The 26,101-nt window shown below is 39.4% G+C and overlaps 1 protein-coding gene across 6 annotated transcripts in view; it reads left to right on the forward strand.

The window, feature by feature from the left end:
• Positions 1-338: 338 nt before the first annotated feature.
• RAB23 (RAB23, member RAS oncogene family) overlaps positions 339-26,101 on the forward strand; it is a 35,837-nt gene continuing 10,074 nt past the window's right edge. Inside the window, exons 1-5 of one of the 6 annotated variants that reach the window (XM_074398136.1) lie at positions 781-1,063; positions 10,713-10,804; positions 10,962-11,103; positions 11,333-11,552; positions 14,972-15,057. In XM_074398136.1, coding sequence (XP_074254237.1) covers positions 11,398-11,552; positions 14,972-15,057 — 241 coding nt within the window. In that variant the 5' untranslated portion in view covers positions 781-1,063; positions 10,713-10,804; positions 10,962-11,103; positions 11,333-11,397. Of the gene's footprint in view, positions 513-777; positions 1,359-10,712; positions 10,805-10,961; positions 11,104-11,332; positions 11,553-14,971; positions 15,058-26,101 lie in introns of those variants that run through there. The other 5 variants (XM_074398134.1, XM_074398135.1, XM_074398137.1 and 2 more) reach the window with 5 other exon arrangements.

Below are 26,101 nucleotides of genomic sequence, written 5' to 3' on the forward strand. Positions count from 1 at the left end.
ATTTCATTTATTCTGTTGTTGATGGTCTATTGGTTTATTCTCATTAAGGGATTATTACAATAAATGCAGCTATGAACATTCTGATTCCTGCCTGTCGGTGCACCCTAAGTACTCGTTTCTCTTTGCTGTGTATGGATGCGTGGAACTGCACGGCCATAGGGTATGCACCTTTTGCAGACAAAGCCTGTTGTTCAAAGGAGTTGCTCCAGTTTACATTCCAGCAGCAGAGTAGAAGAATGCAGTAACTCTACATCCTGGCCAACACTTGTTATTTTACACCTTTTTTTTTTTTCTATTCTATTTTATTTTGAAATATAAAAACAACTGCAGCAAAGTTAAGATTACTTTTACCGGACCTTTTCGTTTTTGGTTTGCTTCTCTGAATAATTAACCATCTCAGGCTTCTGTTTCGTCCAGCGAATTCCTGCAGGCTGTGTGAGTGCGTTTTCGACTTTGCTCGACATTTTTTGCTCACTCGACCACTTAAGATGTCATTTGGTCAAGAAAATAAGGTATGTTTCCGAAGCGGGGCAAACCCTTTGAGGACTCTGGAAGCCCGATTACTCTGTAGGCGAAACTCATACGGACAGTGTTCGGCCGATTTCTCTTTTCTAGAGTTCACGATCTGGGAGCTCCTGCTCGCCTGGGGTCTACCCACTGCCTTCCCCAGCTCCGTTGGAGGCGCCAGGAAAGCCGAGCAGCAGCCCGCCACCCGCCAGAACGGGGGCGGGGCGGGGCAGCGGGTCCGCGCAGAGCATGCGCAGACGAAGTCCGGCGCATGCTCCGCAGCGCGGCGAGCCCACAGATGAGGGGAGTCGAGGCTCCCGCGCCCCACCGCCCCCGGCGGAGCTGCTGCTGAGCCGCTCAATCTGAGCCCTGGCTACGAATAAAGTTCGTTAGAAAATCATAATCATTCTTAAGAAAGGGAAAGACGGTGCGAGCCAGTCGCGCGGCACCGCCGGGAGAGCTGGCGCGTCGGGAGGAGGCAGTGGCGGCAGCGGTTGCGCCGCGACCAGGAGGAGCCGGTGGCGCCGGGCGGCGGGTCCGCGGCCGGCGGGGGACGGTGAGTAGCGGCTCGCGCTGCGGTACAGCGGCGCTGCGCTCACTCGCCCTCTCCAGGGGGTTGGGGATTCGTCCGGCTTCGCTGGCGAAGAGCTCGCTTCTCCCCGGGGTCCTAGGCTGTGCCTTACTCTCCGAGTGGCCAGGGGTGTCGGGGGCAGGGGCCTCCAGGCCCGGCTCCCATCCCCTAGTTCGGACCGCCGAGCGCCCGCTCTCCCGCCCCTGAGCACGGATCCCAAGTTCCAGCTGGAGAAAGTGGGCGGCCGCGCCAGCCCGGCGCCCCCTCCCCGCTCCCAGCGGTCGGTACCTGGAATTGCCCCACGGACGGGAAAGGGGTGGAGCGGGGGCGGCGCTGCGTCCCCAGTCTGGCCGAGCGTTCGGCTTTTTGCCTGCCCCCGGTCCCGAATTGGGTAGGGGCGACCCAGGCCGGGCGAGAAACCAGGAAGGGCGTTAAGTGCTCAGGTTAGGTTTGAAGGCGAAGAGGGTCCTCAGCCCCACGTTGGCATTTAGACTCCTCTTCTCCTTGCAGTGGGACCCCGCTTTACCCGCGACCCCACCCTTCCCTAGTTCCTTGCTTAGAGAGTGCAGGAATATGGTTTGAACCAAATTGCACTATTCCATTGACACTGGTTGCTACAGAATTAACTTTACTCGGAGATCCGAGGAGCCATCGGCAGTTGCCAGGAGTAATAACTTCATTATCAGGAGCTAGTGAAGTGGCAGTAGGGCCTGAAAAGGGGTGTTAACTTCTCTAGGTTTTTATGTAACTCCTAACATCTAGGTAATTTCATTGACCCTAGGAAGTTTTTCAGTATTTTTACAAATATAACCGTACTTCTTAAAGGCTGTTATGAGAACACCTTTTTATTAGTGAGTTAACTCACCCTTTTCTAATTTATTAAACTGCATTAGCAAAATGTTAAAAGTTTTGGGAAAAGGGTGTTTATATAAAGCATTACTGTCAAGGTTTTTAATTGTACTCAGAATTATGTTTATTTCTAGGAAAGTAATTGTTTTGATCTAGTGGTTTAAGTCTATAGTGTCTGAAAAGCAAAAGTCTGTCTACCTGTTAAAATTTAATTTGGCTTTTTTCTTTTAAGGAAATTAATTTATTATTTAAAAAATGGTATGTTAAAATTTATCTTTTTTTCGGCATACATTTCTACGAATTTTAGATTCATCTAACCACTACAAAAAGGATGTAGAACAATTCCATCACCCCCCCCCCAACAAAAACCAAATGTGATCCCTCTATATCATATGCCTTACCCCTGGCAATTACTTTTTTCTAGAAATAGAATCATTAACAGTTGGTAATCTTTTGATATTACCTTTTTTTTTTCACTCAGCATAATGCCTTTAAGATTTCTCCAAATTGTTTCATGTATGGATAATTTCTTTTTTTATTGCTGAGTACTGTTTTATTATGTAGATATGCCACAGTTTGTTTCTACTTCTGCCCATTGAAGGACGTTTAGGTTTTCAGTTTTCTGTGATTGTGAATCGATTTGCTATATATACCGTGTACAGATTTTTATATGAACATGTTTTCATTTCTCTAGGGTACTGCTAGGAGTGGATTGCAGGGTCATATGGTAAATGTATGTTTAACTTCTGAAAGACGGTTAAACTGTTTTCTGGAGTGTGTCACTTTGCATTCCCGATTGCAGGGTCATATGGTAAATGTATGTTTAACTTCTGAAAGATGGTTAAACTGTTTTCTGGAGTGTGTGTCACTTTGCATTCCCACAAGCAACACGTGAGAGTTCTAGTTGCTCCACCTACTCCCAGCCTTTGCACCTACTCCCATTTGGTAGTGTCAGTATTTTAAATTTAGCCATTCTAATAGGTGTGTGGTGGTATCCCATTGTGGTTTTAATGTGCCTTTAACTAATTGCCAAAGATGTTGAATATTTTTTCATGTGTTCATTTGCCACATGGATTCTTTGGTGAAGTATCTGGCAAGTCTTTTGCCCATATTTAAATTGGGCTGTTGTCTTATGTTGAGTTTTGAGGGTTTTTTATATGTTTTGGATACAAATTATATTTCAGATACTTGTTTTTCAGGTATTTTGTTCCAGTCGGTCTTGTCTTTCCATTCTCTTAACAGGGTGTTTCAGACAGCAGTGTTTTTAATTTTGGTGAAGTCTAGTTTATCAATTTTTCCTTTTATGAATCTTCTAGTGTCATGTCTAAGAACTTTGCCCAACCCCAGGTCAGGATTTTCTCCTTTTAAAAAAATGTCTTGTAAAAGTTTTCCATTTAGATCTGTGATCCCTTTGAGTTGATTGTGTAAGGTGTGAAGGCTTACTTTTTTGCATATGGCTATCTAGTTGTTCCATCGCCATTTGTTGAAAACACTGTCTTTTCTCCATTGAATTGCTTTTGCACCTTTGTTAAAAATCAATTGGCCTTGTTCGTGAGGGTCTATTTTGGGCCTCTTTTCTTCCATTGATTTACTTAGCTTTCCCTTTGCCATTATCACACTTTGTTAATTTAGCATTATAATGTCTTAAAACTGGGTAGGGTAATTTCCTCCAGTTTTATTCTTTTTTCAAAATTACTTTAGCTATTTTGATTCTTTTACTTTTCTGTATGAAGTTTAGAATCAGCTTGTGGATACAGAAAAATTTTGCGGTGCTTTCATTGAAATTATATTAAACCCATAGATAAATTTAGGGAGAATTGCTGTGGTTACTTTGTTGAGTCTCCCAGTTCATGAACATGATACGATATGTGTTTCCATTTATTTCAGTCTTTGATTTGTTTAGTGTTTTATAGTTTTCAGCATACAGATTGTGTACATGTTTTGTTACATTTATACCTAAGTATTTAATATTTTGGAGCTATTATAAATTTCATTTTAAAAAGTATTGGTTTCAAATTGTACATTGTTTGTATATAGAAATACAATTGAATTTTGTGTGTTGTAAATAATGTCCTCTGACTTTGCTACACTCATTAGTCCAGGGTTTGCTTTTTAAATTTTTGGTAGATTCTTTGGGTTTTTCTACAGAGATAATCATGTCATTTGCGAAAAGAGAAAGTTTTGTTTATTCTTTTCCTAATCTGTGTTTTATTTTGTTTCCTATTTCACTGACTAGAACTTCATGTATCATGAATAGGAGTAGTAAGAATAGATAACCTTACATTGTTCCCAATCTGAAGGGAAAGCAATCTGTCTTCCAGAATTGAGTTTTATGTTACAGATGCCTTTTTTTTTTTTTTTTTTTTTTTTTTTTTTGAGGCAGAATCTCACTCTGTCACCCAGGCTGGAGTGCAGTGGCAAGATCTCAGCTCACTGCAATCTCCACCTCCCAAGTTCAGGCAATTCTTGTGCCTCAGTCTCCTGAGTAGCTGGGATTACAGGCAAGCAATCCCGCACCCAGTTAATTTTTTGTATTTTTAGTACAGATGGAGTTTTGCCATTTTGTTCAGGCCAGTCTTGAACTCCTGAACTCAGGCAATCTGCCCGCTGAGGCCTCCCAGAGTGCTTCCTCGGCCCCATACTGTTTCTAGTTTGCTCAGAGTTTTCTCACAAATAGATGTTGAATTTTGTCAAATATTTCTTCTACATCAGTTGATACTACGTTGTGTTTTTTTTCTTGAGTTTATTAATATGGTAGATTATATTGATTGCTTTTTGAGTATTTAACTAGCCTTGCATTCCCAGAATAAAGTCCACTTGGTTGCAGTTTATTATTGTCTTTAAACATTGCTGAATTCAATTTATTAATACTTTGCTGAAGATTTTTACGTCTTTGTTCAGAGAGTTTATTTGTTTAATTTTCTTTTTTATAGTGTCTTTTTGTGGTTTGGTATCAAGATAATGCTGCCTTCATAAAAAGAGTTGGGAAGTGTTTCCTTGTCTCTTCTGGAGGAGATTGTGTACCTTGGTGTTAATTTTTTAAATGTTTGGTAGAATTCTTCAGTGAAACTGCCTGTTGCTGTAGATTTCTGAGTTTTTACATTACAAATTCAGTTTCCTTCATAGTTATAGGAGTATTCAAATCACCTATATTATATTGGGTGAATTATGGTAGTTTATGCTTTTCAAAAATTTGGTTCATTTTGTCTATGTTGTCACATTTATGTGTATAGGGTTGTTACATTATACTTTTGAGTCTGCAGGGTCTATGTTGCTATCCCGTTTCATTCCCGGTATTGGATATTTGTATCTTATCTCTTTTTTGTATTAATCTCACTAAAGTATTGTTAAATTTATTGATCTCCTTAGAAAGCCAGCTTTTTGTTTCATCAATTTTTGTTTTCAATTTCACTTATTTCTGTTCTTTTTTAGTGTCTTTTCCTTTTTCACTTGCTTTGGGTTTATTTTGCTCTTCTAGTTCTTGAGGTGAGTGCTTAGATTACTGAGTTGAAACTTTTCTCCTTTTTTTTTTTTTTTTGGAGATGGAGTTTCGCTCTTGTTACCCAGGCTGGAGTGCAATGGCGCGATCTCGGCTCACCGCAACCTCCGCCTCCTGGGTTCAGGCAATTCTCCTGCCTCAGCCTCCTGAGTAGCTGGGATTACAGGCACGCACCACCATGCCCAGCTGATTTTTTTGTATTTTTAGTAGAGACGGGGTTTCACCATGTTGACCGGGATGGTCTCGATCTCTTGACCTTGTGATCCACCCGCCTCGGCCTCCCAAAGTGCTGGGATTACAGGCTTGAGCCACCGCGCCCGGCCCGAAACTTTTCTCCTTTTTTAAGGTAAGCATTTAGTGCTCTAAATTTTCGTATTTCAGGCCGGGCACAGTGGCTCATACCTGTAATCCCAGCACTTTGGGAGGCCCAGGTGAGCAGATCACCTGAGGCCGGGAGTTAGAGACCATCCTGACCAACATGGTAAAATTCTCTCTGCTAAAAATAGAAAAATTAGTTAGACCTGATGGTGGATGCCTGTAGTCCCAGCTATTTGGGAGGCTGAGGCAGGAGAATTGCTTGAACCTGGGAGGCCAAGGTTGCAGTGAGCCTAGATCACGCCACTTCACTCCAGTCTGTGTGACTGAAGGAGACTCTGTCTCAAAAATATATTTTCCCATTTCAGCACTACTTTAGCTATGCCCCACAAACTTTCACATGTATTTACATTTTGATTTAATTCTTTTTTTTAACTTTCTTTGTGACTATTTCTTTGACCCTTGGATTGTTTTAAAGTGTGTGCTTTTAGTTTTTGTCTGTAGATATACCTGTTTTATCTTTCTGTTACTGAGTTTTAGTTTGATTCCATTGTGAACAGTGAACACATTCTATATGATTTTCATTATTTTAAGTGTGTTTGAGACAGGAGTTGAGTAGGTCTGGTTCCACAAGATACAAGTCTTAAAGATGCCCACTGACAAAACAGGATGCATTAAAGAAGCTAGCCAAAACCAAGGTGGTCATGAAGGTCACCTCTGCTTGTCTTCACTGCTCATTATATGCTAACTATAATACTATTAAAGTAACTGCCACCAGCACCATGATGATTTATAAATGCCATGGCAAAGTCTGGAAGTTACCTTATATGGTCTGAAAGGGAAAGGAACCCTCAGTTCTGGGAATTCTCCATCCCTCTCCCAGAAAACTCAAGAATAATCCACCCCTTGTATAGCATATGTATTTAAAAAAAAACAAAAACATAAAAATAAGCAATCACCACCCCCTCAGGGCTGCTTTGTTTATGGAGTAGCCACTCTTTTATTCCTTTTACTTTCTTAATAAACTTGCTTTAACTTCACTCTGTCAGCTCACTCTTGAATTCCTTCTGCACAAAGCCAGATACCCACGTGGCCTCTTGGGCTGAACTCCAGTTTTGGGGTTTGCCCTGTGACATGTTGATGTTTGTTTTATGGCCCAGAATATGTTCTATCTGGGTACTTTAAATGACGTATACTGTGCTGTTGTATAGACAGTTCTACAAATATCAGTTAAATTCTGATTTTATTGTGTTTTTAGAATTTCATTTTGATTTCTGTCGTGTTTTTGAGTGTACCTGTTTGTATTACTGTTTTAGTGGTTGTTCTTGGTATTACATTATATACAGGCATGTATTGGTTAATGTTGGGGATGCACGTTGTGGTTTTGTCATTGTGTGAACATTCTAAAATGTACTTACACTAACCTAGATGGTATAGCCTACTACACATCTAGGCTGTATGCTATAGCTTATTGCTGCTAAGCCACAAATCTATATACTGTTACTGTATTGAATACTGTAGGTACTTAGAACATATTGGTAAGTATTTGTGTATCTAAATATATTTAAACATAGAAAAGGCACTGTAAACATATGGCATTGTAATATTAAGGGATCACTGTTGTACATGCAATCCATCATTGACCAAAATGTTATGTGGCACATGACTGTATATGTGATATATCACAGTAATTTATCATTGCAGTCAATATTTTACAAATTCAAGTGAAGTGCAGAACCCTTACCTCCCTTTATAGTCCTTTATCCTTCCCCATTTATAATTAATTGTTTTAAATATTCTCCCTACATATATTGAGCACTACCTTGGACAGTTGTATAATTTTTTTTCAACTATGAAATGTAATTTAGAACACTCAAGAGGAGAAGGGAAGTCTATTGCATTTAACAATATTTTTGCTCTTACCATGTTCTTTCTTTTGTTCTGATATTCCAAGTTTTTCTTTTTAAAAATTATTTTCTTTCTGCTTGAGAACTTCCTTTAGCTGTTCTTTTGCATTGGCCTGCTGTCAACTAATGTTCTGAGTTTTCCCTCATCAGAGATTACCTTGATTTCCTTTTCATTTCTAGAGAATATTTTTGTTGGATATATAATTTTGAGTTGACAGTTCTTTTCTTTCAACACTCAAAAAATGGTGTGCCACTTCCTTCTGGCCTCCATGGTTTCTGAGGGGATATTCACTGCCATTCAAATTACTTTTCCCCTAAAGGATATGCATTCTTTTTCTCTGGCTGCTTTCAAAATGTTTTGTCTTTAGTTTTCAGAAGTTTGACTTTGATTTGTTTAGGTCTAGATTTTGATTGGTTTATCCTGTTTGGGATTTACTCAGCTTTTGAATCTGTAGCTTTGTCTTTTTCCATATTTGGGAAATTTTCAGTCATTATTTCTTCAAGTTCTTTTTTAGCCCTATCTTCTTTGTCTTCTCCTCCTGGAACTCCAATGACAGAAATATGTGATGTTTTGTGGTTTAGTTTCACAAGTCCTGAAGCCTCTGTCCTTTATTTCAGTCTGTTTATTTGGCTTGGCTCAGACTGTTCTATGTTCAAGTTCAGTTAATTCTTTCTTTCCTCTCTGTTCTGCTGTTGAACCTGTCACTGAGTTTTTTTTTTTTTTATTATGGTTATTATAATTTTCAGTTCTACTTTACATTTGGTACTTCTTTATATCTTCTGTTTCCTTGATGAGACTCTAATTTTTTACATTTATTCAAGTGTATCTATAATTGCTCACTGACTGCCAGTTAACTTTTTATTTTTAAAATCCTTATTAGATAAATCTAATGTCTGCCATCTCATTGCTGGTGTCTATTGATTGTCTTTTGCATTCGGTTAAGATTTTCCTGGTTCTTGGTGTGCTGAGTGATTTTCGATGAAATCAGGACATTGGTAGTGTTGTGTTGTGATTCTCTGGTCTCATTTACATTCTCTTTTAGCTTGGTTCCTTTGATGTGCTCCCAAACGGGAAGGGTGGGGCACTACCTCTTTACTACCAGGTTAGGATAAAACTCCAGGTTTCCTGCTTGTCTTCCCATTGAAATTGAGAGTGGGCTGGGTGAGGTGGCTCCTGCCTGTAATCCCAGCACTTTGGGAGGCCAAGGCCTGCCGATCACTTGAGCCCAGGAGTTTGAGATGCCTGGCCAAAATGGCAAAACTTGGTCTCTACAAAAAAAAAATGCAAAAATTAGCCAGGCTTGGTGGTGTGTGCCTATAGTCCCAGCTGAGGTGGGAGGATTGCTTGTGCCCAGGAAGTTGAGGCTGCAGTGAGCTGTGTTCACACCACTGCACTGCAGCCTGGAGTGTAGAATGCGACCCTGTCTCAAAAGAGAGAGAGAAGAAAAGAAAGAAAAAGAAAGAAACTGAGAGTGGGAAGAGCTCCTCTTACTACTGGTCACCACTGGGGCCCACTGATACCACCTGGCTGGAAGGAGGAGTGGTACCTTGCGGTTCCCACTGACACTGCAGGGAGTCAGCAGATGGCATTATTAACTGTGAGAGATAGTAGAAGTCCTGGCGTTCTAATAGGCTTCATCTGACACCACCCCAGCAAGAAAGTGGATTACTGAATTGCTGGATGCGGTAGAAATTTGGGCTCCCACATGGTCTCCAGGGATGCCTTGGTGGTGGTTGGGCAGGGTGGGGGATGCTTTCATTTCTTCCCAGTGAGGATGAATGTCCTCCTCAGTTGGTCGTCTCTGACACACCCCATAGAGGGAGTTGGGGTGCATCAGTATAGCCCTCACTAGGGTATAGGTGTTTTCTATCTTTCCACTTGCTAGGCTGCCCCTTTCCTGGTCTTCTGACTTAAGAGTAGGCTTTTATGGTTTTTTGTTGTTGTTAGTAGTGGTGGTGGTGGTGATATTTCCTGGTTACCAGCTTCTCTATAATCCAGTCTGGGATATATGAGGTAAAAAGAACTCAAAGAAAACTCATTACCATGTTGTTCTTTGTGTCCCATGGTACTTTTCCACTTTTCAGTGTCTAATGTTTGTTTATATGTAATGTCCAAAATGTTTAGTTATACTTAGAGAAAGGAATAAGGACAAATGTCTATCATTTCAGAAGCAAAAGTGTCTGAAGTATATATCATTAAAAGGATAAAATGTAATAAGATTTTTGTTGATGCCTTTTTTTGAACCTAACAGTCTTCTTGGGTGAAGAATTGTTTAGGTAGAGAACAGAAGTTGCTTTCTAGGAACTGAACCAGTGTGAGATACAGCTAACTGGATGAACAAAGGTCAAATCCTGGTCAGAATTTTGTATTTGACCCTGTGTTCTAAAGACTATATCTTGTGTAGGGTAGTAGGATGGTGATACTTGATGTCTAGATTGTACGCTAGACCAGGGGTCCCCACTTCCCAGGCTATGGACTGGTAACTGTTCTGTGGCCTGTTAGGAACTGAGCTGCAAGGCAGGAGGTGAATGGCTGTGAGCATTACCCCACCTGAGCCTCTGTCAGATCTGCAGCAGCTTAGATTCTCATAGGAGCCCAAACCCTATTGTGAACTGCACATGTGAGGGATCTAGGTTGCAGCGTTCCTTATATCCTTATGAGAACTAATGCATGATGAGTTGAGGTAGAACAGTTTTATTCCCAAACCATCCCTCCACCGCCCATCCTCCCCGCCACCAACGTCCTGTCTGTGGAAGCTGTCTTCCACAAAAACCAGTCCCTGATGCGAAAATGGTTGGGAGCCGCTGCCCTACATCATCAGATCATATACTCAGAGGATAAGATGCAGGCATCAGGCATCAGTTGTTGGTGTTTTTGTTCTGTTTTGTTTTTTTGAGACAGGGTCTTGCTCTGTCACCTAAGCTGAAGTGCACTGGTGTAGCTCACTGCAGCCTTGAACTCCTGGGCTCAAACAGTCCTCCTGCCTTATCTTCTTGAGTAGCTGGGAATACAGGCTTGTGGCACCATGCCTGGCTAATTTTTTTTTTTTTTTTTTTTTTGTAGAGACAGGGTCTCACATGGTGCCCAGGCGGATCTTGAACTCCTGGCCTCAAGCAGTCCTCCTGCCTCAGCCTCCCAAAGCACTGGGATTACAGGTGTGAGCCACTGCCCCCCCAACCAAGTATTTTTAAAAAGTTTTCTAGATGATTCCAAGGTATAGCCAAAATTGAAAATCACTAGCCTAGGGTAATGGCTCTGACATTTATCTGACTGTAAAATTACTTGGGATGTGTGTCCATTTGGGTTTTCCAGGAAGCAAATATCAAGATGGAATTAGAAGTGTAAGAGATTTATTGGGGGAGATGCCTGAGAAGGACAAAGTGAATGGCATCTTTAAATAATCAGGCCTCAAATCTAATGACCCTACTCATCGTCTGGATGAAAGCAGATCTAGGTATTTATTAATATATGAATGCCATGCATTGTGCTATTGATGAGGATTCATTCAAAAATGAATTGTTTTATTGTTGTACCTTTCAAAGAATTTACATTATCTAAAAACAGTATGAGGGGCCTCATTTATGAAAACACATCCTTGTAATGCAATGTGATAATTTCTTGATAAGACAGTTTATTTTGTACATTTTTGTGTTATGAAAAAATTATTTCATTTTAAACCACAGATTTGTGCGGGAAGATCTGATCACCTGGAATTAGAGTTGGTACAGAAACCAATTCATCTCCAAAAATGTTGGAGGAAGATATGGAAGTCGCCATAAAGATGGTGGTTGTAGGGAATGGAGCAGTTGGAAAATCAAGTATGATTCAGCGATATTGCAAAGGCATTTTTACGAAAGACTACAAGAAAACCATTGGAGTAGATTTTTTGGAGCGACAAATTCAGTATGTACTTGGCCATTTTATTCCTTTGGCTTTGATTTGTGAACTACATCCAAGACTCATTGGAATAATAGTTAATTACAGTACCTTTCGAGGTGTGGCAACTAGTGGCAGTTCTCATGTGACAGTGATGGTGGTTTTCAGTTACTCGTTACATATGTAACTTTATCCTTTCTTTCTTTCATCTCTTCCCTTCCTCTTTCATTCCCCTTCCCATGTTTTTTTCTGTCTCATATCTGTTTTTTTTTTTTTTTTTTTTTTTTTTGAGACGGAGTTTCGCTCTTGTTACCCAGGCTGGAGTGCAATGGTGCGATCTCGGCTCACCGCAACCTCCGCCTCCTGGGTTCAGGCAATTCTCCTGCCTCAGCCTCCTGAGTAGCTTGGATTACAGGCATGTGCCACCATGCCCAGCTACTTTTTTGTATTTTTAGTAGAGACGGGGTTTCACCATATTGACCAGGATGGTCTCGATCTCTTGACCTCGTGATCGACCCACCTCGGCCTCCCAAAGTGCTGGGATTACAGGCTTGAGCCACCGCGCCCGGCCCTCATATCTGTTTTATGTTGGTGACATCTTGGGCATGTCTTAAACACAAACTGATGCTTGACTACAATGAGATTTCCAACTGCTATTTTCTTTGGAATGGGCTCTTATTTTATTAGAATCTCTCTTCTCTTTTTGAAACTAGGGAAGACTATATGGAAGTTAGAGAATTATAGTTTGCTTTTACTCTAAAGAAATAAGACAGAACAGATTTGGGAGGACTAAATTTGCCTAGGAAAAGGAAATCCTGCCGGGCACAGTGGCTCACGCCTGTAATCCCAGCACTTTGGGAGGCTGAGGCGGGTGGATCACCTGAGGTCAGGAGTTTGAGACCAGCTTGGCCAACATGGTGAAACTCCGTCTTTACTAAAAAGAGAAAAATTAGCTGAGCATGGTGGCTCATGACTGTAATCCCAGCTGCTCGGAAGGCTGAGGCAGGAGAATCGCTTGAACCCAAGAGGTGGAGGTTGCAGTGAACTGAGATCAGGCCATTGCACTCCAGCCTGGGTGACAAGAGTGAATCTTTGTCTCAAAAAAAAAAAAAAAAAAAAAAGAAAAGAAAAGGAAATCCTACTTTAGGAAATTCATTTGGATTCTAAAACACATTCAGGGTATTATTTTTTGTCATTAGTCCTGAGAACTTCTAAGGATATTTTAAATTGTAGCAGACAAACTAAAATGTATTACCCAAAGAAGAAGCATCACAAACCTGACTTACTGGCCCAACTTTCACATCAATGATAATTGTGTTTATCATTTTAAAGATTAATTTATATTTGTATTCTATTACACTCTTAAAATTATTTCCGTATTTGCTTCCTCTTAGAACATATTTTAAAAGCAAATATTTTAAGTCTTGATAATGTTTGCTTTTTGTACTTATTACCTGAAACCAAATAAATATTTTAAGTATATACTCTCTATATATATACTATATATATATTTATATATAGTATATATAAGTTGATCTTTATTACTTACAGATTCTGCATATTGAAGTTCACCCACTTGGTAATATTTATTTGTAACTTCAGAATCAGTATTTGGAGTGCACTTGTGGTCATTTTTGGACATACACAGAGCAGTAAAAAATTTAAGTTGCCCAGCATGCACTTTCCCAGCTGAGGTCATCAAACAAGTCTGCTTTCCTGTTTCAGCCCCTCATATAGTAAACACATGTCCTTTGTTCTGTTTAATGCCACATTTTTTACATTTTGTGCTTTTTCTTGGTGATTTTGCTGTTTAAGAAGGCTCCTAAGTGTCATCTGAAGTGCTGTCTAGCATTCCTAAGTACAGGAAGGTTATGATGTGACTTGTGGAGAAAACGGATACCTTAGATAAGCTTTGTTCAGACATGAGTTACAGTGCTGTTGGTCGTGAATTCAGTGTTAATGAATTAACAATATATATCAATAAGGTGTCTTTAAACAGAAACACACATAAAACAAGGTTACATATTGAGCAGTTGATGAAAATGTAACCAGGGATTCTCAAGAACCTAACGCTGTATTTCCCTTAGGAGCAGTGGTTCAGTATTTATTAATTCAGTGCTCACATTGACATTATAGAACATAACTACTCTGAATAATGAGAATTGACTACACGACAAAATAAAATTAAGTTTAAGGGCAACCAGGGATCCAGGGAAGTAAACTGCTTTTTTTTTTTGAGACAGAGTTTTGCTCTGTAGCCCAGGCTGGAGTGTAGTGGCGCAATCCTGGCTCACTGTAACCTCCGCCTCCCAGGTCCCGGGTTCAAGCAATTTTCCTGCCTCAGCATCCTGAGTAGCTGGCATTACAGGCACATGCCACAATGCCCAATTAATTTTTGTATTTTTAGTAGGGACAGGGTTTCACCATGTTGACCAGGCTGGTGTTAAACTCCTGACCTCGTGATCCGCCTGCCTTTGCCTCCCAGAGTGCTGGGATTACAGGGATGAGCCACCGCGCCTGGTCTTTTGTTTTTTTTTTTTTTTTTTTTTTTGAGACAGAGTTTCACTCTGTCTCCCAGGCTGGAGTGCAGTGGTTCTCTGCCTCCCGGGCTCAAGCGATTCTCCCACTTCAACCTCCTGAATAGCTGGGACTACAAGGCATGTACCACCACATATGACTAATTTTTGTATTTTTGGTAAAGACGGGGTTTTGCCGTATTGGCCAGGCTGGTACTCAACTCCTGGCCTCAAGTAAGCCGCCCACCTCGGCCTCACAAAGTGCTGGGAATACAGGCGTGAGCCACCATGACTGGCAGTAAATTGCTTTTTTTTGCCTTCTTATTCTCATTTTATACAAAGGCACCAGAACCCTTTAGAATGATGTAGGGAAAGAAGAACAAGCACTGAGCTAAGGGAATTCCCCTTCCCAAAAATGTTAGTCTTAGACCACCACTACCTATGACTGTGTCACAGAAAAAAACATGGCAGATAAATCCAAATCATCGGGGGAGCTATAGTTTTGGGGAATATTTTTTACTCTTTTACTGTTGGTAATGATGTCAACATCTGACAGAGTTTTTCAGGGTGAAACTGACAGTTTACATGTGGTTCCCTGACTTATGGTTTGACTTACAATTTTTCAACTTTAGCATGGGTTTATTGAGACATAGCCCCATCATAAGTTGAGGAGCGTAAGGATTTATAATAGTTCAGTTTGTGTTTTTTGACTTACGGATATTTTTGACTACAATATTTTCAGTTTACAGTGGGCTTACCAGGAGTTATAGTGCTTGTAAACCAATGGGTTTATTGGGAAATAACCCATCGTAAGTCAAGGAACATTTGTGGTTTTAATATCTTTGGATTTGAAAACGAAAAATATACACAAAGCTATCTTACCAAAAACATTTTCCTTTACATGTGAAATAAATTCATCTCTTGTTTTAGAGTTAATGATGAAGATGTCAGACTAATGTTATGGGATACTGCAGGTCAAGAGGAATTTGATGCAATTACAAAGGCCTACTATCGAGGTAAAACACAGGATTGATTAATTGATTTTGTTTAGTTTTTTTTGCTTTCTTTGTTTCCCATATAAGGGTTTTTCTTGAAGAATTGTTAAAATAATTTCCAAGTATTTTTTAAAACCCCAGTTCATTATTATTCTAAAGATTTTGTATAGTGGCAAGTAACATCTGGTACCATAGACAGTTTGTCTGTGCCTTAGAATAATATGACTCATGTAGGCATTCCCAGACCAAATCAGAAAGAAACTGTTAAATGCCTACTTTGACCCGAAGAAAATGACTGTATAGTCAGAGAGTGGAAGCTAACATATGAAAAAGTAAAGCCCCAGCAAATAGGATGGCATATTGTTACGACATGTGAAATGGCATGGTAAAGCCTTTTCAGTGCTGTGGGAGTTCAGAGAAGTATGAGATACCTGTGAAAGGAAGGAACCATGACTGAAGAATTTAAGGCTCTAAAATATGGGCTGAAATTTCTTAAAAGGCTAAATGAAACTCCTGAATGGAACTTGAAAGTTTCCTTTAACATTTTCCTATAAAATTTTGCCCTTTTCTTTTGAAATTTAAACATCATTTTCAGTGTTCCCGTAACTCAGCTGCCAATAGTGACTGAAGTGAGAGAACACAATAACAAAAGCTTGATGGAATACCATATAGCATTATAGCCTGTTGATGGCAAGTAAATATTAATTGATCATTCATACTGACAGGTATTTAATACACTGCATTTCACAGATGCTGTGGGAGCTACAAAGGCACAGCTGGTATACTCATTATCCCTTCTATGACATCCGTCTTTTCTTAACCTTTCACTGTGTTGTAATTAAAATTTGTTTCCTAAAGACACAATTTCCCCTGCCGCCTTCTCTAAGGGAAGCTTTTTACCCCATCCCTGCCTACCCACATTCTACAGGACTTAAAGGATGTTGGGCAGAGGGTATCTTGTTTCTCACTGCTGCTTCCAAACCATTCCTCCTCTTTTCTCCTTCAAAAACCTGGGCACCTTGAAAGTCCAGGTCATGAGATTTTTACCCACCACTAATGCCCCTGCTTGCCATGGTCGATCGACTTCCTTTGTAGTCCATCACCTCCTTTCTGATTAACACTGGCCTCTGGCTCAGTTTCTTCATCACAATTGTTTGGGTTACTTTTTCAAAAGTCAGCCTGTTTCTTACTTCCTTGTTGTTTTCAAGGCCAACAATTGTTTCATTACTCCAAAATCTTAGCCTCTGTTGTCTCCCACTCACTGACCACTACTGCCTATGCTTGTGCTTGCTAATTTTAATACCCAGACTCTGTCATGAAACCATCAAGAGCTTCTCTGTTCATTGACCCTACCACTTTTTAAATACGACCTTCACATGGCTTTACTGCTTCTCTTCCTCAACTTAGTTTTTCTAGTCCTGTAAGCATTTGCTTGCAAGGACCTTTAACTCCCTCGCCTGAGCTCTCTGCATAATACTTGCTCAGCAAAATGCCCAATCCAGTTAAACCCAGCTGTCTACCAATCTGCATCCAAGCACCTGAACCATATAGAGAATATCAGACAACCATTCAGACTGAACTTTGAAGCTACCAGAACATAACCTTAATGAGTGCATAGTGCTGCCAGACACTCTCAGTATTCTTTTTTTTTTTTTTTTGAGACGGAGTTTCGCTCTTGTTACCCAGGCTGGAGTGCAATGGCGCGATCTCGGCTCACCGCAACCTCTGCCTCCTGGGTTCAGGCAATTCTCCTGCCTCAGCCTCCTGAGTAGCTCGGATTACAGGCATGTGCCACCATGCCCAGCTAATTTTTTGTATTTTTAGTAGAGACAGGGTTTCACCATATTGACCAGGATGGTCTCGATCTCTTGACCTCGTGATCCACCCACCTCGGCCTCCCAAAGTGCTGGGATTAACAGGCTTGAGCCACTGCGCCCGGCCCACTCTCAGTATTATTCTTTACTCAAGTCTCTGTCATTTTCCAAAATACCTCTTTTATGTTTTCTCTTGCCTTAACCTTGGGGATCCCTTCCTCCTCTCTACTCGGCTGATTTCTTTGCTTCACTCTTCTTTGAGAAAATAGATGAAATCAGTGAAAACTGTTTCATCCTTCTCATTACCAGATCACTTTCTTGGTTAAAACTCTTCAGCATCATATACACAGGACTTTACAATACAACTGTGTTTCTCCTTGTCTGCCAGCATCATCTGCCGATTCTTCACTTGTACTTCACCCTTGAGAAATCCCCCAGTTTTTTATTTCCTTTTACACTATGCCTGGAATGCTTTCTTGTTTTACTTAACCTTCTACCTTCAAGCTTAACAGCTCAGAAGTCTCTATGAAACTTTTTGTGGCTGTCATCTCTGAAAAGTTAATAATTTTTTAAGCTAATTCAGTATGTTTATTGCATTTATCACTCTGTAGTATTTGCATATTTATTTTCCCCAACAAATTATGAGTTACTTTAGCTTCTGGCTTATGGAGTGGTCGGGTTTTTGTCTTTGTCTCTTTGTCTCCCCAGCCCCATTGCCTAGCACCTGTTGGCTCATGTGAATTCAGTTGTCCTTAGGAGACAGTATCATTTTGGTTAATTTTTTTATAAAGTGAAATTCTGCTGGTTCATCACACAGTCTCATTTTACTTATCAGATGCTATAACTTTATACTGTGACTTTAAGTAATGGATGAAATTGTGTGTGTGTGTATGGCTTGTCTTAACTTGTATTTATATTGATGTAACATTTCTTGGAAACATATCTGAAAAGTTTCCTTTAAGATAATTATCTTTTTTACTTCTTAAGTATACATACACACACACATACACTTAATACACACTTGCTGAATAAAACTTCAAATCTAGAGAAACAATCATGGGAGCAGCAATAAACACGGCAGATCCTACTTTCCTGAGGCTTCCAGTTCAGAGAGCAAATATCTTTAAGTGAAATAATTTATAAATATATATGTGTGTGTATATATATAGATAATGTGTATGTATACATATGTTTACATTTATAAATATGTATGTATATAAACATATATATTTGTATTTATAAATATATATAAAAATATAAATTATTTCACTTAAAGATCTTTGCTCTCTGAACTGGAAGCCCCAGGAAAATGGGATCTGCCTTGTTCATTGTTGCCCAGATGACTGTTTCTCTAGATTTGAAGTTTTATTCAGCAAATGTGTATTAAGTGTCTCTGTTGTTCTAGGGATATATTAGGCTTAGTAAACCTTGCCCTAGCTTCTTTGTCTTAACTTGTATTTATATTGATGTAATAACATTTCTTGGAAATGTATCTGAAAAGTTTCCTTTAAGATAATTATCTTTTTTACTTCTTAATACTTCTTAAATTTCCTTTTGTTTTCTCCTTTTAAATCTCTTTGGTATTATAAAAATTAAAATATATTCTGTCTTAGTACTTATAATGCTAGTAGTTGAATACTAAACAGTCCTAAAGAACAGATGATATGGAAGCAGTTATGAATTATTTTTTCATAATCTCTTTAAACATCCTGTACTGAAAGATACAGGCTTAGTAAAACTGAAATAATAGGTATACAGTGGAAATTCTTCTGACTTCTTCATGGAAGTCTTCTTTAATATGTCACTTTACCCAAATTGAAAAGGAATCTATGTTTGTGTGTCCTGGAGTATCTGAGAAGCAGTACTTGAAAACAGAACAGATATATTGAATAGCAGTATAACAGCATACATCTCTTGAAAAAATCTATATATATGAAAGTTCCAAGTGACACCGTGTTAGTGAATTTTTAGTACAGTTTCATATAAACACATAAGTTGTTCTTTTAGACAGGATTTACCACTGATTTTATTGAAGTAGCTTGCTTCTTTAATGTATTTGCAAATTTATACCAGTTACATAACATACATATACTTGAGAAATAGGGTGAATTCTAGCTGGGCATGGTGGTACGTGCCTGTAATCCCAGCTACTCAGGAGGCTGAGGCAGGAGAATTGCCTGAATCCAGGAGGCGGAGGTTGCAGTGAGCCGAGATCACGCCATTGCACTCCAGCCTGGGTAACAAGAGCGAAACTCCGCCTCAAAAAAAAAAAAGAAAGAAAGAAAGAAATAGGGTGAATTCAAGTAACTTTTGAATATATAGCCTATTATTTTCACTTTTGAAAATGTGGTATTTATTATAACCGTGGCAACTAAGATTTAATAACTACTAATATATAAATGATCAAAGAAGTTGCCTTTCTGAATTAGTATCAAGGGAACTTGACTTCCATTGCCTGCTCTAAAAAGCATTTTGGTTTCTTACTACCGCTACTTAAAACTGTATTTACTGTGTACTTTACGGCTTCCTATCCACAGTAGCTTTGGTTATTTTCTGTGGCTGACAGTTTGGATCCTGAGCACCTGTATCACGGTGTAAGGTGGAGAATTATGTTTTTACTGCCCCAAACCCTTCTTAGAGTAGATGGTATTGTTTTTTCTTCCAAGGCTCTGTCACTCAAGTAGATGGTATTTTTATCAAATTATGAATTTCAACACTGTTGATTAACAGGTCCTAAATGTACAGTTTTATTCTTGAGTAAAGGTTATTTGTATTTTTTAATGGGGTTATTACCCTACCTTCCCCACACACTCAAAAAAATAAACAAACATAAAACCTAGGTGGAAACATCAAAAAGAAGTAGGATTAATTGAGATTTTTATTATTTTCTTTTCATCTGCTAAACTTTGTCCTCTAAATTCTCTGCATGAAATGTCTGTTCTTTTGTTTTGTTTTTGTTTTTGTTTTTGAGGAAATGTAGAGGCTGGGCTGTTCCTTTCTAAGCTTTTGACAGTTTGATGTAGCAGTATTACTTTTTAACCAATAGGGTTATTTTTAGAGAATATATTTGACATTATGTATCTATAATTTAAAAGGCAAAACTGGCTAGGCGCAGTGGCCCATGCCTGTAATTCCAGCACTTTAGGAGCCTGAGGCAGGCAGATCATCTGAGGTCTGGAGTTTGAGACCAGTCTGGCCAATATGGTGAAACTGTATCTCTACTAAAAATACAAAAATTAGCTGGGTGTGGTGGCGCACACCTGTAATCTCAGTACTGGGCAGGGTGAGGCATAAGAATAGCTTGAACCTGGGAGGCAGAGGTTATACTGAGCTGAGATCATGCCACTGCACTCTAGCCTGGGCAAAAGAGCAAGACTCTGTCAAAAAAAAAAAAAAAAAAAAAAAAAAAAAGAGCCTATCTTAGTAATTTAACTTTTTTTTAGCCAACTATATTAAAATGGCAAAGGGAGGAGATACTGAGACAGGTCCTTAGTTTCAGCTTCTTTTTCTAAATGGTAAAAAATAAACATAACAATACAATATGATTTAAGGAAGAAACAGCAATTATACATAAATTTGAAAAACAGTGTATTTAACATTCTTTTATGTTTTCCCTTTGGGGAGTCCCTTTGGAGTTCCATTAGAATGCTTTTGGTTGCTGACAAGAGAAAAGGAATTTCAAACTGGCTTAAATTGTACAGATGGACTGATTTGATAGAAAAGCCTGGAAATAGCATCCCTTTTAGTTGTTTGTTAAGCCTATAACCTTAGTGATTCTCCTTGCCATGTCTCCTCCCTGTGTGGGGTATCTCCTCACGTTCATTTCCCTTTGGGTTGCAAGACTGTCACCAGGAGCAATAAAAGCCACATGTTTGTTTACATCCTTGGGGAGAAAGAGTTACTTCCCACAGCAGTGGTTCAGATGTCCTGAGCTTTTCTCTGATTAGACCACCCTTGACCTGATTGCAATAATGAAAGGAATGTGATTAATTGATTTGAATGACATAGTATGCTCCTCACCACCACAACTCCACCTCCAGCAGAGGATAGGTTTAGAATACCTAAATTACATGGCTACTATCAGTGGGGGAAAGGTGTTTTTAGGGAGAGATGCCACTTAGGCAATGAGACAATATCTGCTGCTAGTACACATTTAGATAGTGATGTAATTAAATCAAAATAAAAGTAGGAAGAGAGGGTAAGGGCTAGAAAAAATGAAGTAAGACAAATTTGGTGGTAGAAACACTATGCCGAGGCTCACTTATTTAAATCCTAGAAATGTATTATTAATGATGCATGAAAACAAAATTTTTAAAAGAAAAATTTTATTTTAATTCATTTAAAAGACCTATTATTCCAAAGCCATTGCTCAAAGGTATTATTATGGACTTGGAATGCTGGCTTAATTGTATACGTGAGACATGTTGAAACAAGACTGTCTTGTAAATAGGTTACAACAAAGCACAGATTAGGAAGCCTCCGGGATCCCAACTGACTTCTCTAAAGCTTTTTAGAACGTCTACTCCAGGCAGTAGGAACCAATGCTTTTAGTTAGTACAGAAAAATATATACAACATAAAATAGATTTTTGTCATAGTTTTTTACTGAGACATTGGTTTGTAGGAGAGGAAAAATACCTTTTTTCTTCTACTCTTTTGGTCCTTGATTGGGTCTCTAACAAAAGACAGATTAACAAGAGAAAAGCATATGAATTTATTTAATAAAAGTTTTATGTGACAAAGGAGCCTTCATAAAGAAATGAAGACCTAAAGAAACAGTTAAACCTGAGTGTTTTTATACCAGGTTTGAGGAAGAGTGCAAAGTCGTTGAAGAATGTGATAGGACAAAGCTAAGAGCCATAAACTAGGAGAAACTTAGCAAGATTCATCAGCAAAGGTTCATTCAGATTCCTTTTGGTGTCCCTCTCTCTTCAGAAATGAGGATGCTTCCTTCCTTTGGGTATAAGGAGGTCAACTCTCATCTGAGGGGCTTATGACTTCCTTCAGGTAAAGGTCAGAAAATCCTTCCTTTGGGAGGCCAACGTGGGCCAATCACTTGAGGTCAGGAGTTCAAGACCAGGCTGGTCAATGTGGTGAAAACCCATCTCTACTAAAAGTATAGAAAAATCAGTTGGACACGGTGATGGGTGCCTATAATCCCAACTAACCAGGAGGCAGAGGCAAGAGAATTGCTTGAACCTGGGAGGCAGAGGCTGCAGTGAGCCCAGATCATGCCACTGCACTCTAGTCTGGGCAACAGAGCAAGACTCCCTCTCTCTCTCAAAACAAAAACAAAAAAAACAAAAAAACAAACAAAAAAAAAACAAATCAAAAATGAAAATCTTTCCTGAGTTTTATGACCTGCTTCAGAGGAGAAAGGACTGGGGGGGAAATCAAAGTGACCCTCCTCTTCTGCTGTTTCTCAAATTCCTTTAGCTTAAAATATTCAATACGTCAAGGTGCCACATTTTAGGGTAGCACGTCCGGAGCCCTATTACTGGTATCTCTTGGATGCGGTTCATCTCTGCCCCTACCCTGCCATTGAGGGAAGCACGGTTCCTTCCTGATATGGCTCTCTGCTTTTGGTCTGTTGGTTTTGATTTTTCATTCTCACTTTCAGTCACTGCATATTTCTCATGCTTGAATCAGGGCACCACTAATCCAAAATGTCTCCCAGTTGCCGGAAATACATAACAGCTTCCTTAATTGGTCTTGCCGACGCCCATTCTTTAAGGTTTAAGATGAAGGAAGTGGTGATAGCACCCTCATCCGTCCTGCCGCATCTTTTCACAGGATAGAGCGTTTGGAGTACAGGACTTTTTCTAAAGAAATTCTTTACAGATCCTCTTTCTTTCCAACCCCCTTCTCATATTAAAAAAAAAAAAAATCTTGAAATGCTTAAGGGAGTTCAAGTTGTGTAGCAGGATTATAGCCATTTGCTTTCTAAATTCTGCAAATAATCATCTGTCTCATAAATCTTGGAATCTGGTATTTGTTATGTGCTTTATTGGTACCTCAGTCAAAAAATATTTTTTTAAAGGGGTTGGGGGAAAGCAGTAATCTTCTGAGCTTTTTAAAATAAATACTAGAAATGGCTTTTTGGTCATTAGGATTTTTCCAAACATAAAAGAACCATGAGGAATCACAGTTTAACAAAGGACTTTATCTGTTTGGATGGACTTTATCTGTGTGATATTCAGTTAGGGGAAATGGAAACAAGCTGTTGTCCATTTGTCAGAATTACTGTAACCATAAAAGTAATCTACAAGTAATAGTTGATTTTTTTTTTCCATTTTAGTAATATATTTAGGTTAAATCAGAAAGGTGGTGCAGCATTTGATATAGTCTTGGTGTCAGGTATACCGTCCTGCTTTGGCGATTTTTGTACCATTCTTTCTAGAGATTGTAATTTATCTTCTTAGGACTTGTTTTTGCAATCTTATTTCAGATTTTTTATTTCCTGCAGTTGTTTTTTGATTTTGTTCTTTATACTGCATAAATCTGTTTTTCTGCTGTGGTTTAATAGTCATACATCCTCTTATTCTTAAGTTGAATTGCCTTTAACTTAAGCCACTTACTGTCTTAGTTTGAGCTCTCCCTGCCCTTCCACTGTCCCACGTGGGTAGGGGGGGTTTATTTGGGATACGGTCCCAGGAAGTAGAGCAAAAGACTAGGGAGAATGAGGCAAGGAAGGGAGAAAACCAATAAAGGGTTCTAAGTATCACTTTGGGTCACTGGGGTTCAGTTTCCCTGGGGAACCATGAAGAGAGGCCTCGAGCCCACCCAAGGGAGGCTGAGGTGTTAATCCCACCCTCTATAGTCATCAATCCCCGCTTGGGGATGCATCAAGAAAGCCCCCAGTGGAACAGCAGACCCCCTGCAGCATAGGCTTGAGGTAGGGCAGGAGCACCTGGCACAGGAACTGCTCTCCACAGCTGTACTGAAGCGACCGAGGGGACAGAGGAGGGGACGGAGGGGAGGAGGGACGTTTATGCCTGGTCACAGGCATCTGCTGCAGGGTTTATTTACCGCCCGAGATTACAGAAACATCTTCCCTTCTTCACACGAGCACTTTGGCACATTCCCACATTTCTTTGATCTCTCCCATTCTATCCCCTGCTAAATAATTTTGGGATTGTTATGGACATACTTCATATTTTGGTCTTTTATTTTTTAAGTAACATTGAGCTTTTCTTAATCATTCTTACTGCACATATCTCTGGCACTGTCTGCTTGTTTGTTTGTTTTCCATCACATACGCTTCCTCTAAGAGGTTTTTTTGGTTAACTGTCTGAGACCTTGAACATTTGGAGATACCCTATTGTGCCCTCAACTTTAAATGGCAGTTAGCTGGACCTAAAGCCTTAGGCTTAAAGCTAATACATTGAGTTTTTTTTTTTTTTTTTTTTTTTTTTTTTCCTTTTGAGACGGAGTTTCGCTCTTGTTACCCAGGCTGGAGTACAATGGTGCGATCTCGGCTCACCGCAACCTCCGCCTCCTGGGTTCAGGCCATTCTCCTGCCTCAGCCTCCTGTACGTTGAGTTTGATGATAAAGAACAATTTCTTTTTTTTTTTTTTTTGAGACATAGTCTCATTCTTTTGCCCATGCCGGAGTGCAGTGGCACAATCACAGCTCACTGCAGCCTCATCCTTGCAGGCTCAAGCAGTCCTTCCACTTCAGTCACCTGAGTAGCTAGGACTACAGGCATGTGCCACCACACCTGGCTGACTTTTGTATTTTTTGTAGAGATGGGGTTTCACCATGTTGCCCAGGCTGGTCTCTGAGCTCAAGCGATTCATCTGCCTTGGCCTCCCAAAGTGCTGGACTTACAGTTGTGAGCCACCGTGCACAGCAGTTTATTAAAATATGATTATGTAATGATTTTTTATTTGTAGTTGAGGTAAATATTACAGCTCAAGTAAATACCAGTTTATTTTTCGGTATACTCAGGTGATCTCTTCAGTTTTCTTTTCCCTTAAATTCTGACAAGGCCTCAGGGTGTCTTTGTCTCTCTCTTTCTATATTTTGCATAATTAACTATTTGGATTAAAATCTGTTTTTAGGTCAGGCACAGTCACTCACACCTGTAATCCCAGGACTTTGGGAGGCTGAGACTGACAGATTTCTGGAGTTGAGGGGTTTGAGACTAACTTGGGCAACACTGGAAGACCCCATCTCTACCAAAAAAAAAAAAAAAAATGAGCCATGCATGATGGCATGCTCCTTTAGTCCCAGTTACTCGGGAGGCTGAGGTGGGAGGACTGATTGAGTCCAGGAGGTCGAGGCTGCAGTGAGCCATGATCGTGCCACTGCACTTCAGTTTGGGCAACACAGTGAGACTTTGTCTCAAAAAAAAAAGCACAGCAACAAAAATGAACCTTTTTTTACAGTAATAACGAACTGCTGTTTTATTCTGTGATCTTTTGCTTTCTACAGTATTCCCTCTGGTAATATGTAGATACACAGACTATTTTTGGCTCTGGAGTATCTTAGATAGCCCAAGCACATCTTGAGTCTTAGTAGAAAACTCTTATACCAGAGGGATCTGTAAGGAATAACGGTAAGAAAATATGCCTTGATTTCAGGAAATCGTCTTGACTCCCAGGATGATATCCTCTTGTTTACATGTCTGTTTTTATCACCATGCTACCTGAATCAATAGCTAACAATTTATAAAACTCTGTCTTCTAAGAGGTTTCTGCTTATTTTTAGTTTTTGATATTATCAGCCTAAAATGACAGTTGATGGTTAAAATACTGTCAATGGATAACAGTATGGGTGGAAATTATACAGTTGAACAGGGTAAAAACTAAGTCCCCCCCCATTTTATATATATATATATATATATATATGTAATATATATATATATTATATATATATATATATGTATTATATATATATATGTATTTTACTCTTGGCATTGGCTTTCAAATTATGTTCCTTAGGATCACTGGTATTCTACTGAAATAAAATAATACAATTTATTTTAAACGTGAATAGAACGAGCAAATTATGATTTCTTCTCATAAATTGTTCTTAAATCTGTGCTGAAAGAAATTAAGAAGCAAACTAACAAGAAGAATTTAGCAGCACCTCTAATCATTTTTAGTTTACCATTCTCTCTAGCTTTTATAATGGGATTAAATCAGTATTTTATGGTATTCCAAAAAGAATGTGTATGGTTTTGAGGGTACTGTTGACAGTTGAACATGTTTGAGATCCATTGTTTTTGGTAAAAACCGGCTCTTTGA

The sequence above is a fragment of the Saimiri boliviensis genome, chromosome 4 (assembly GCF_048565385.1).
Source record: "Saimiri boliviensis isolate mSaiBol1 chromosome 4, mSaiBol1.pri, whole genome shotgun sequence".
Classification (NCBI taxonomy): Eukaryota; Metazoa; Chordata; class Mammalia; order Primates; family Cebidae; genus Saimiri; species Saimiri boliviensis.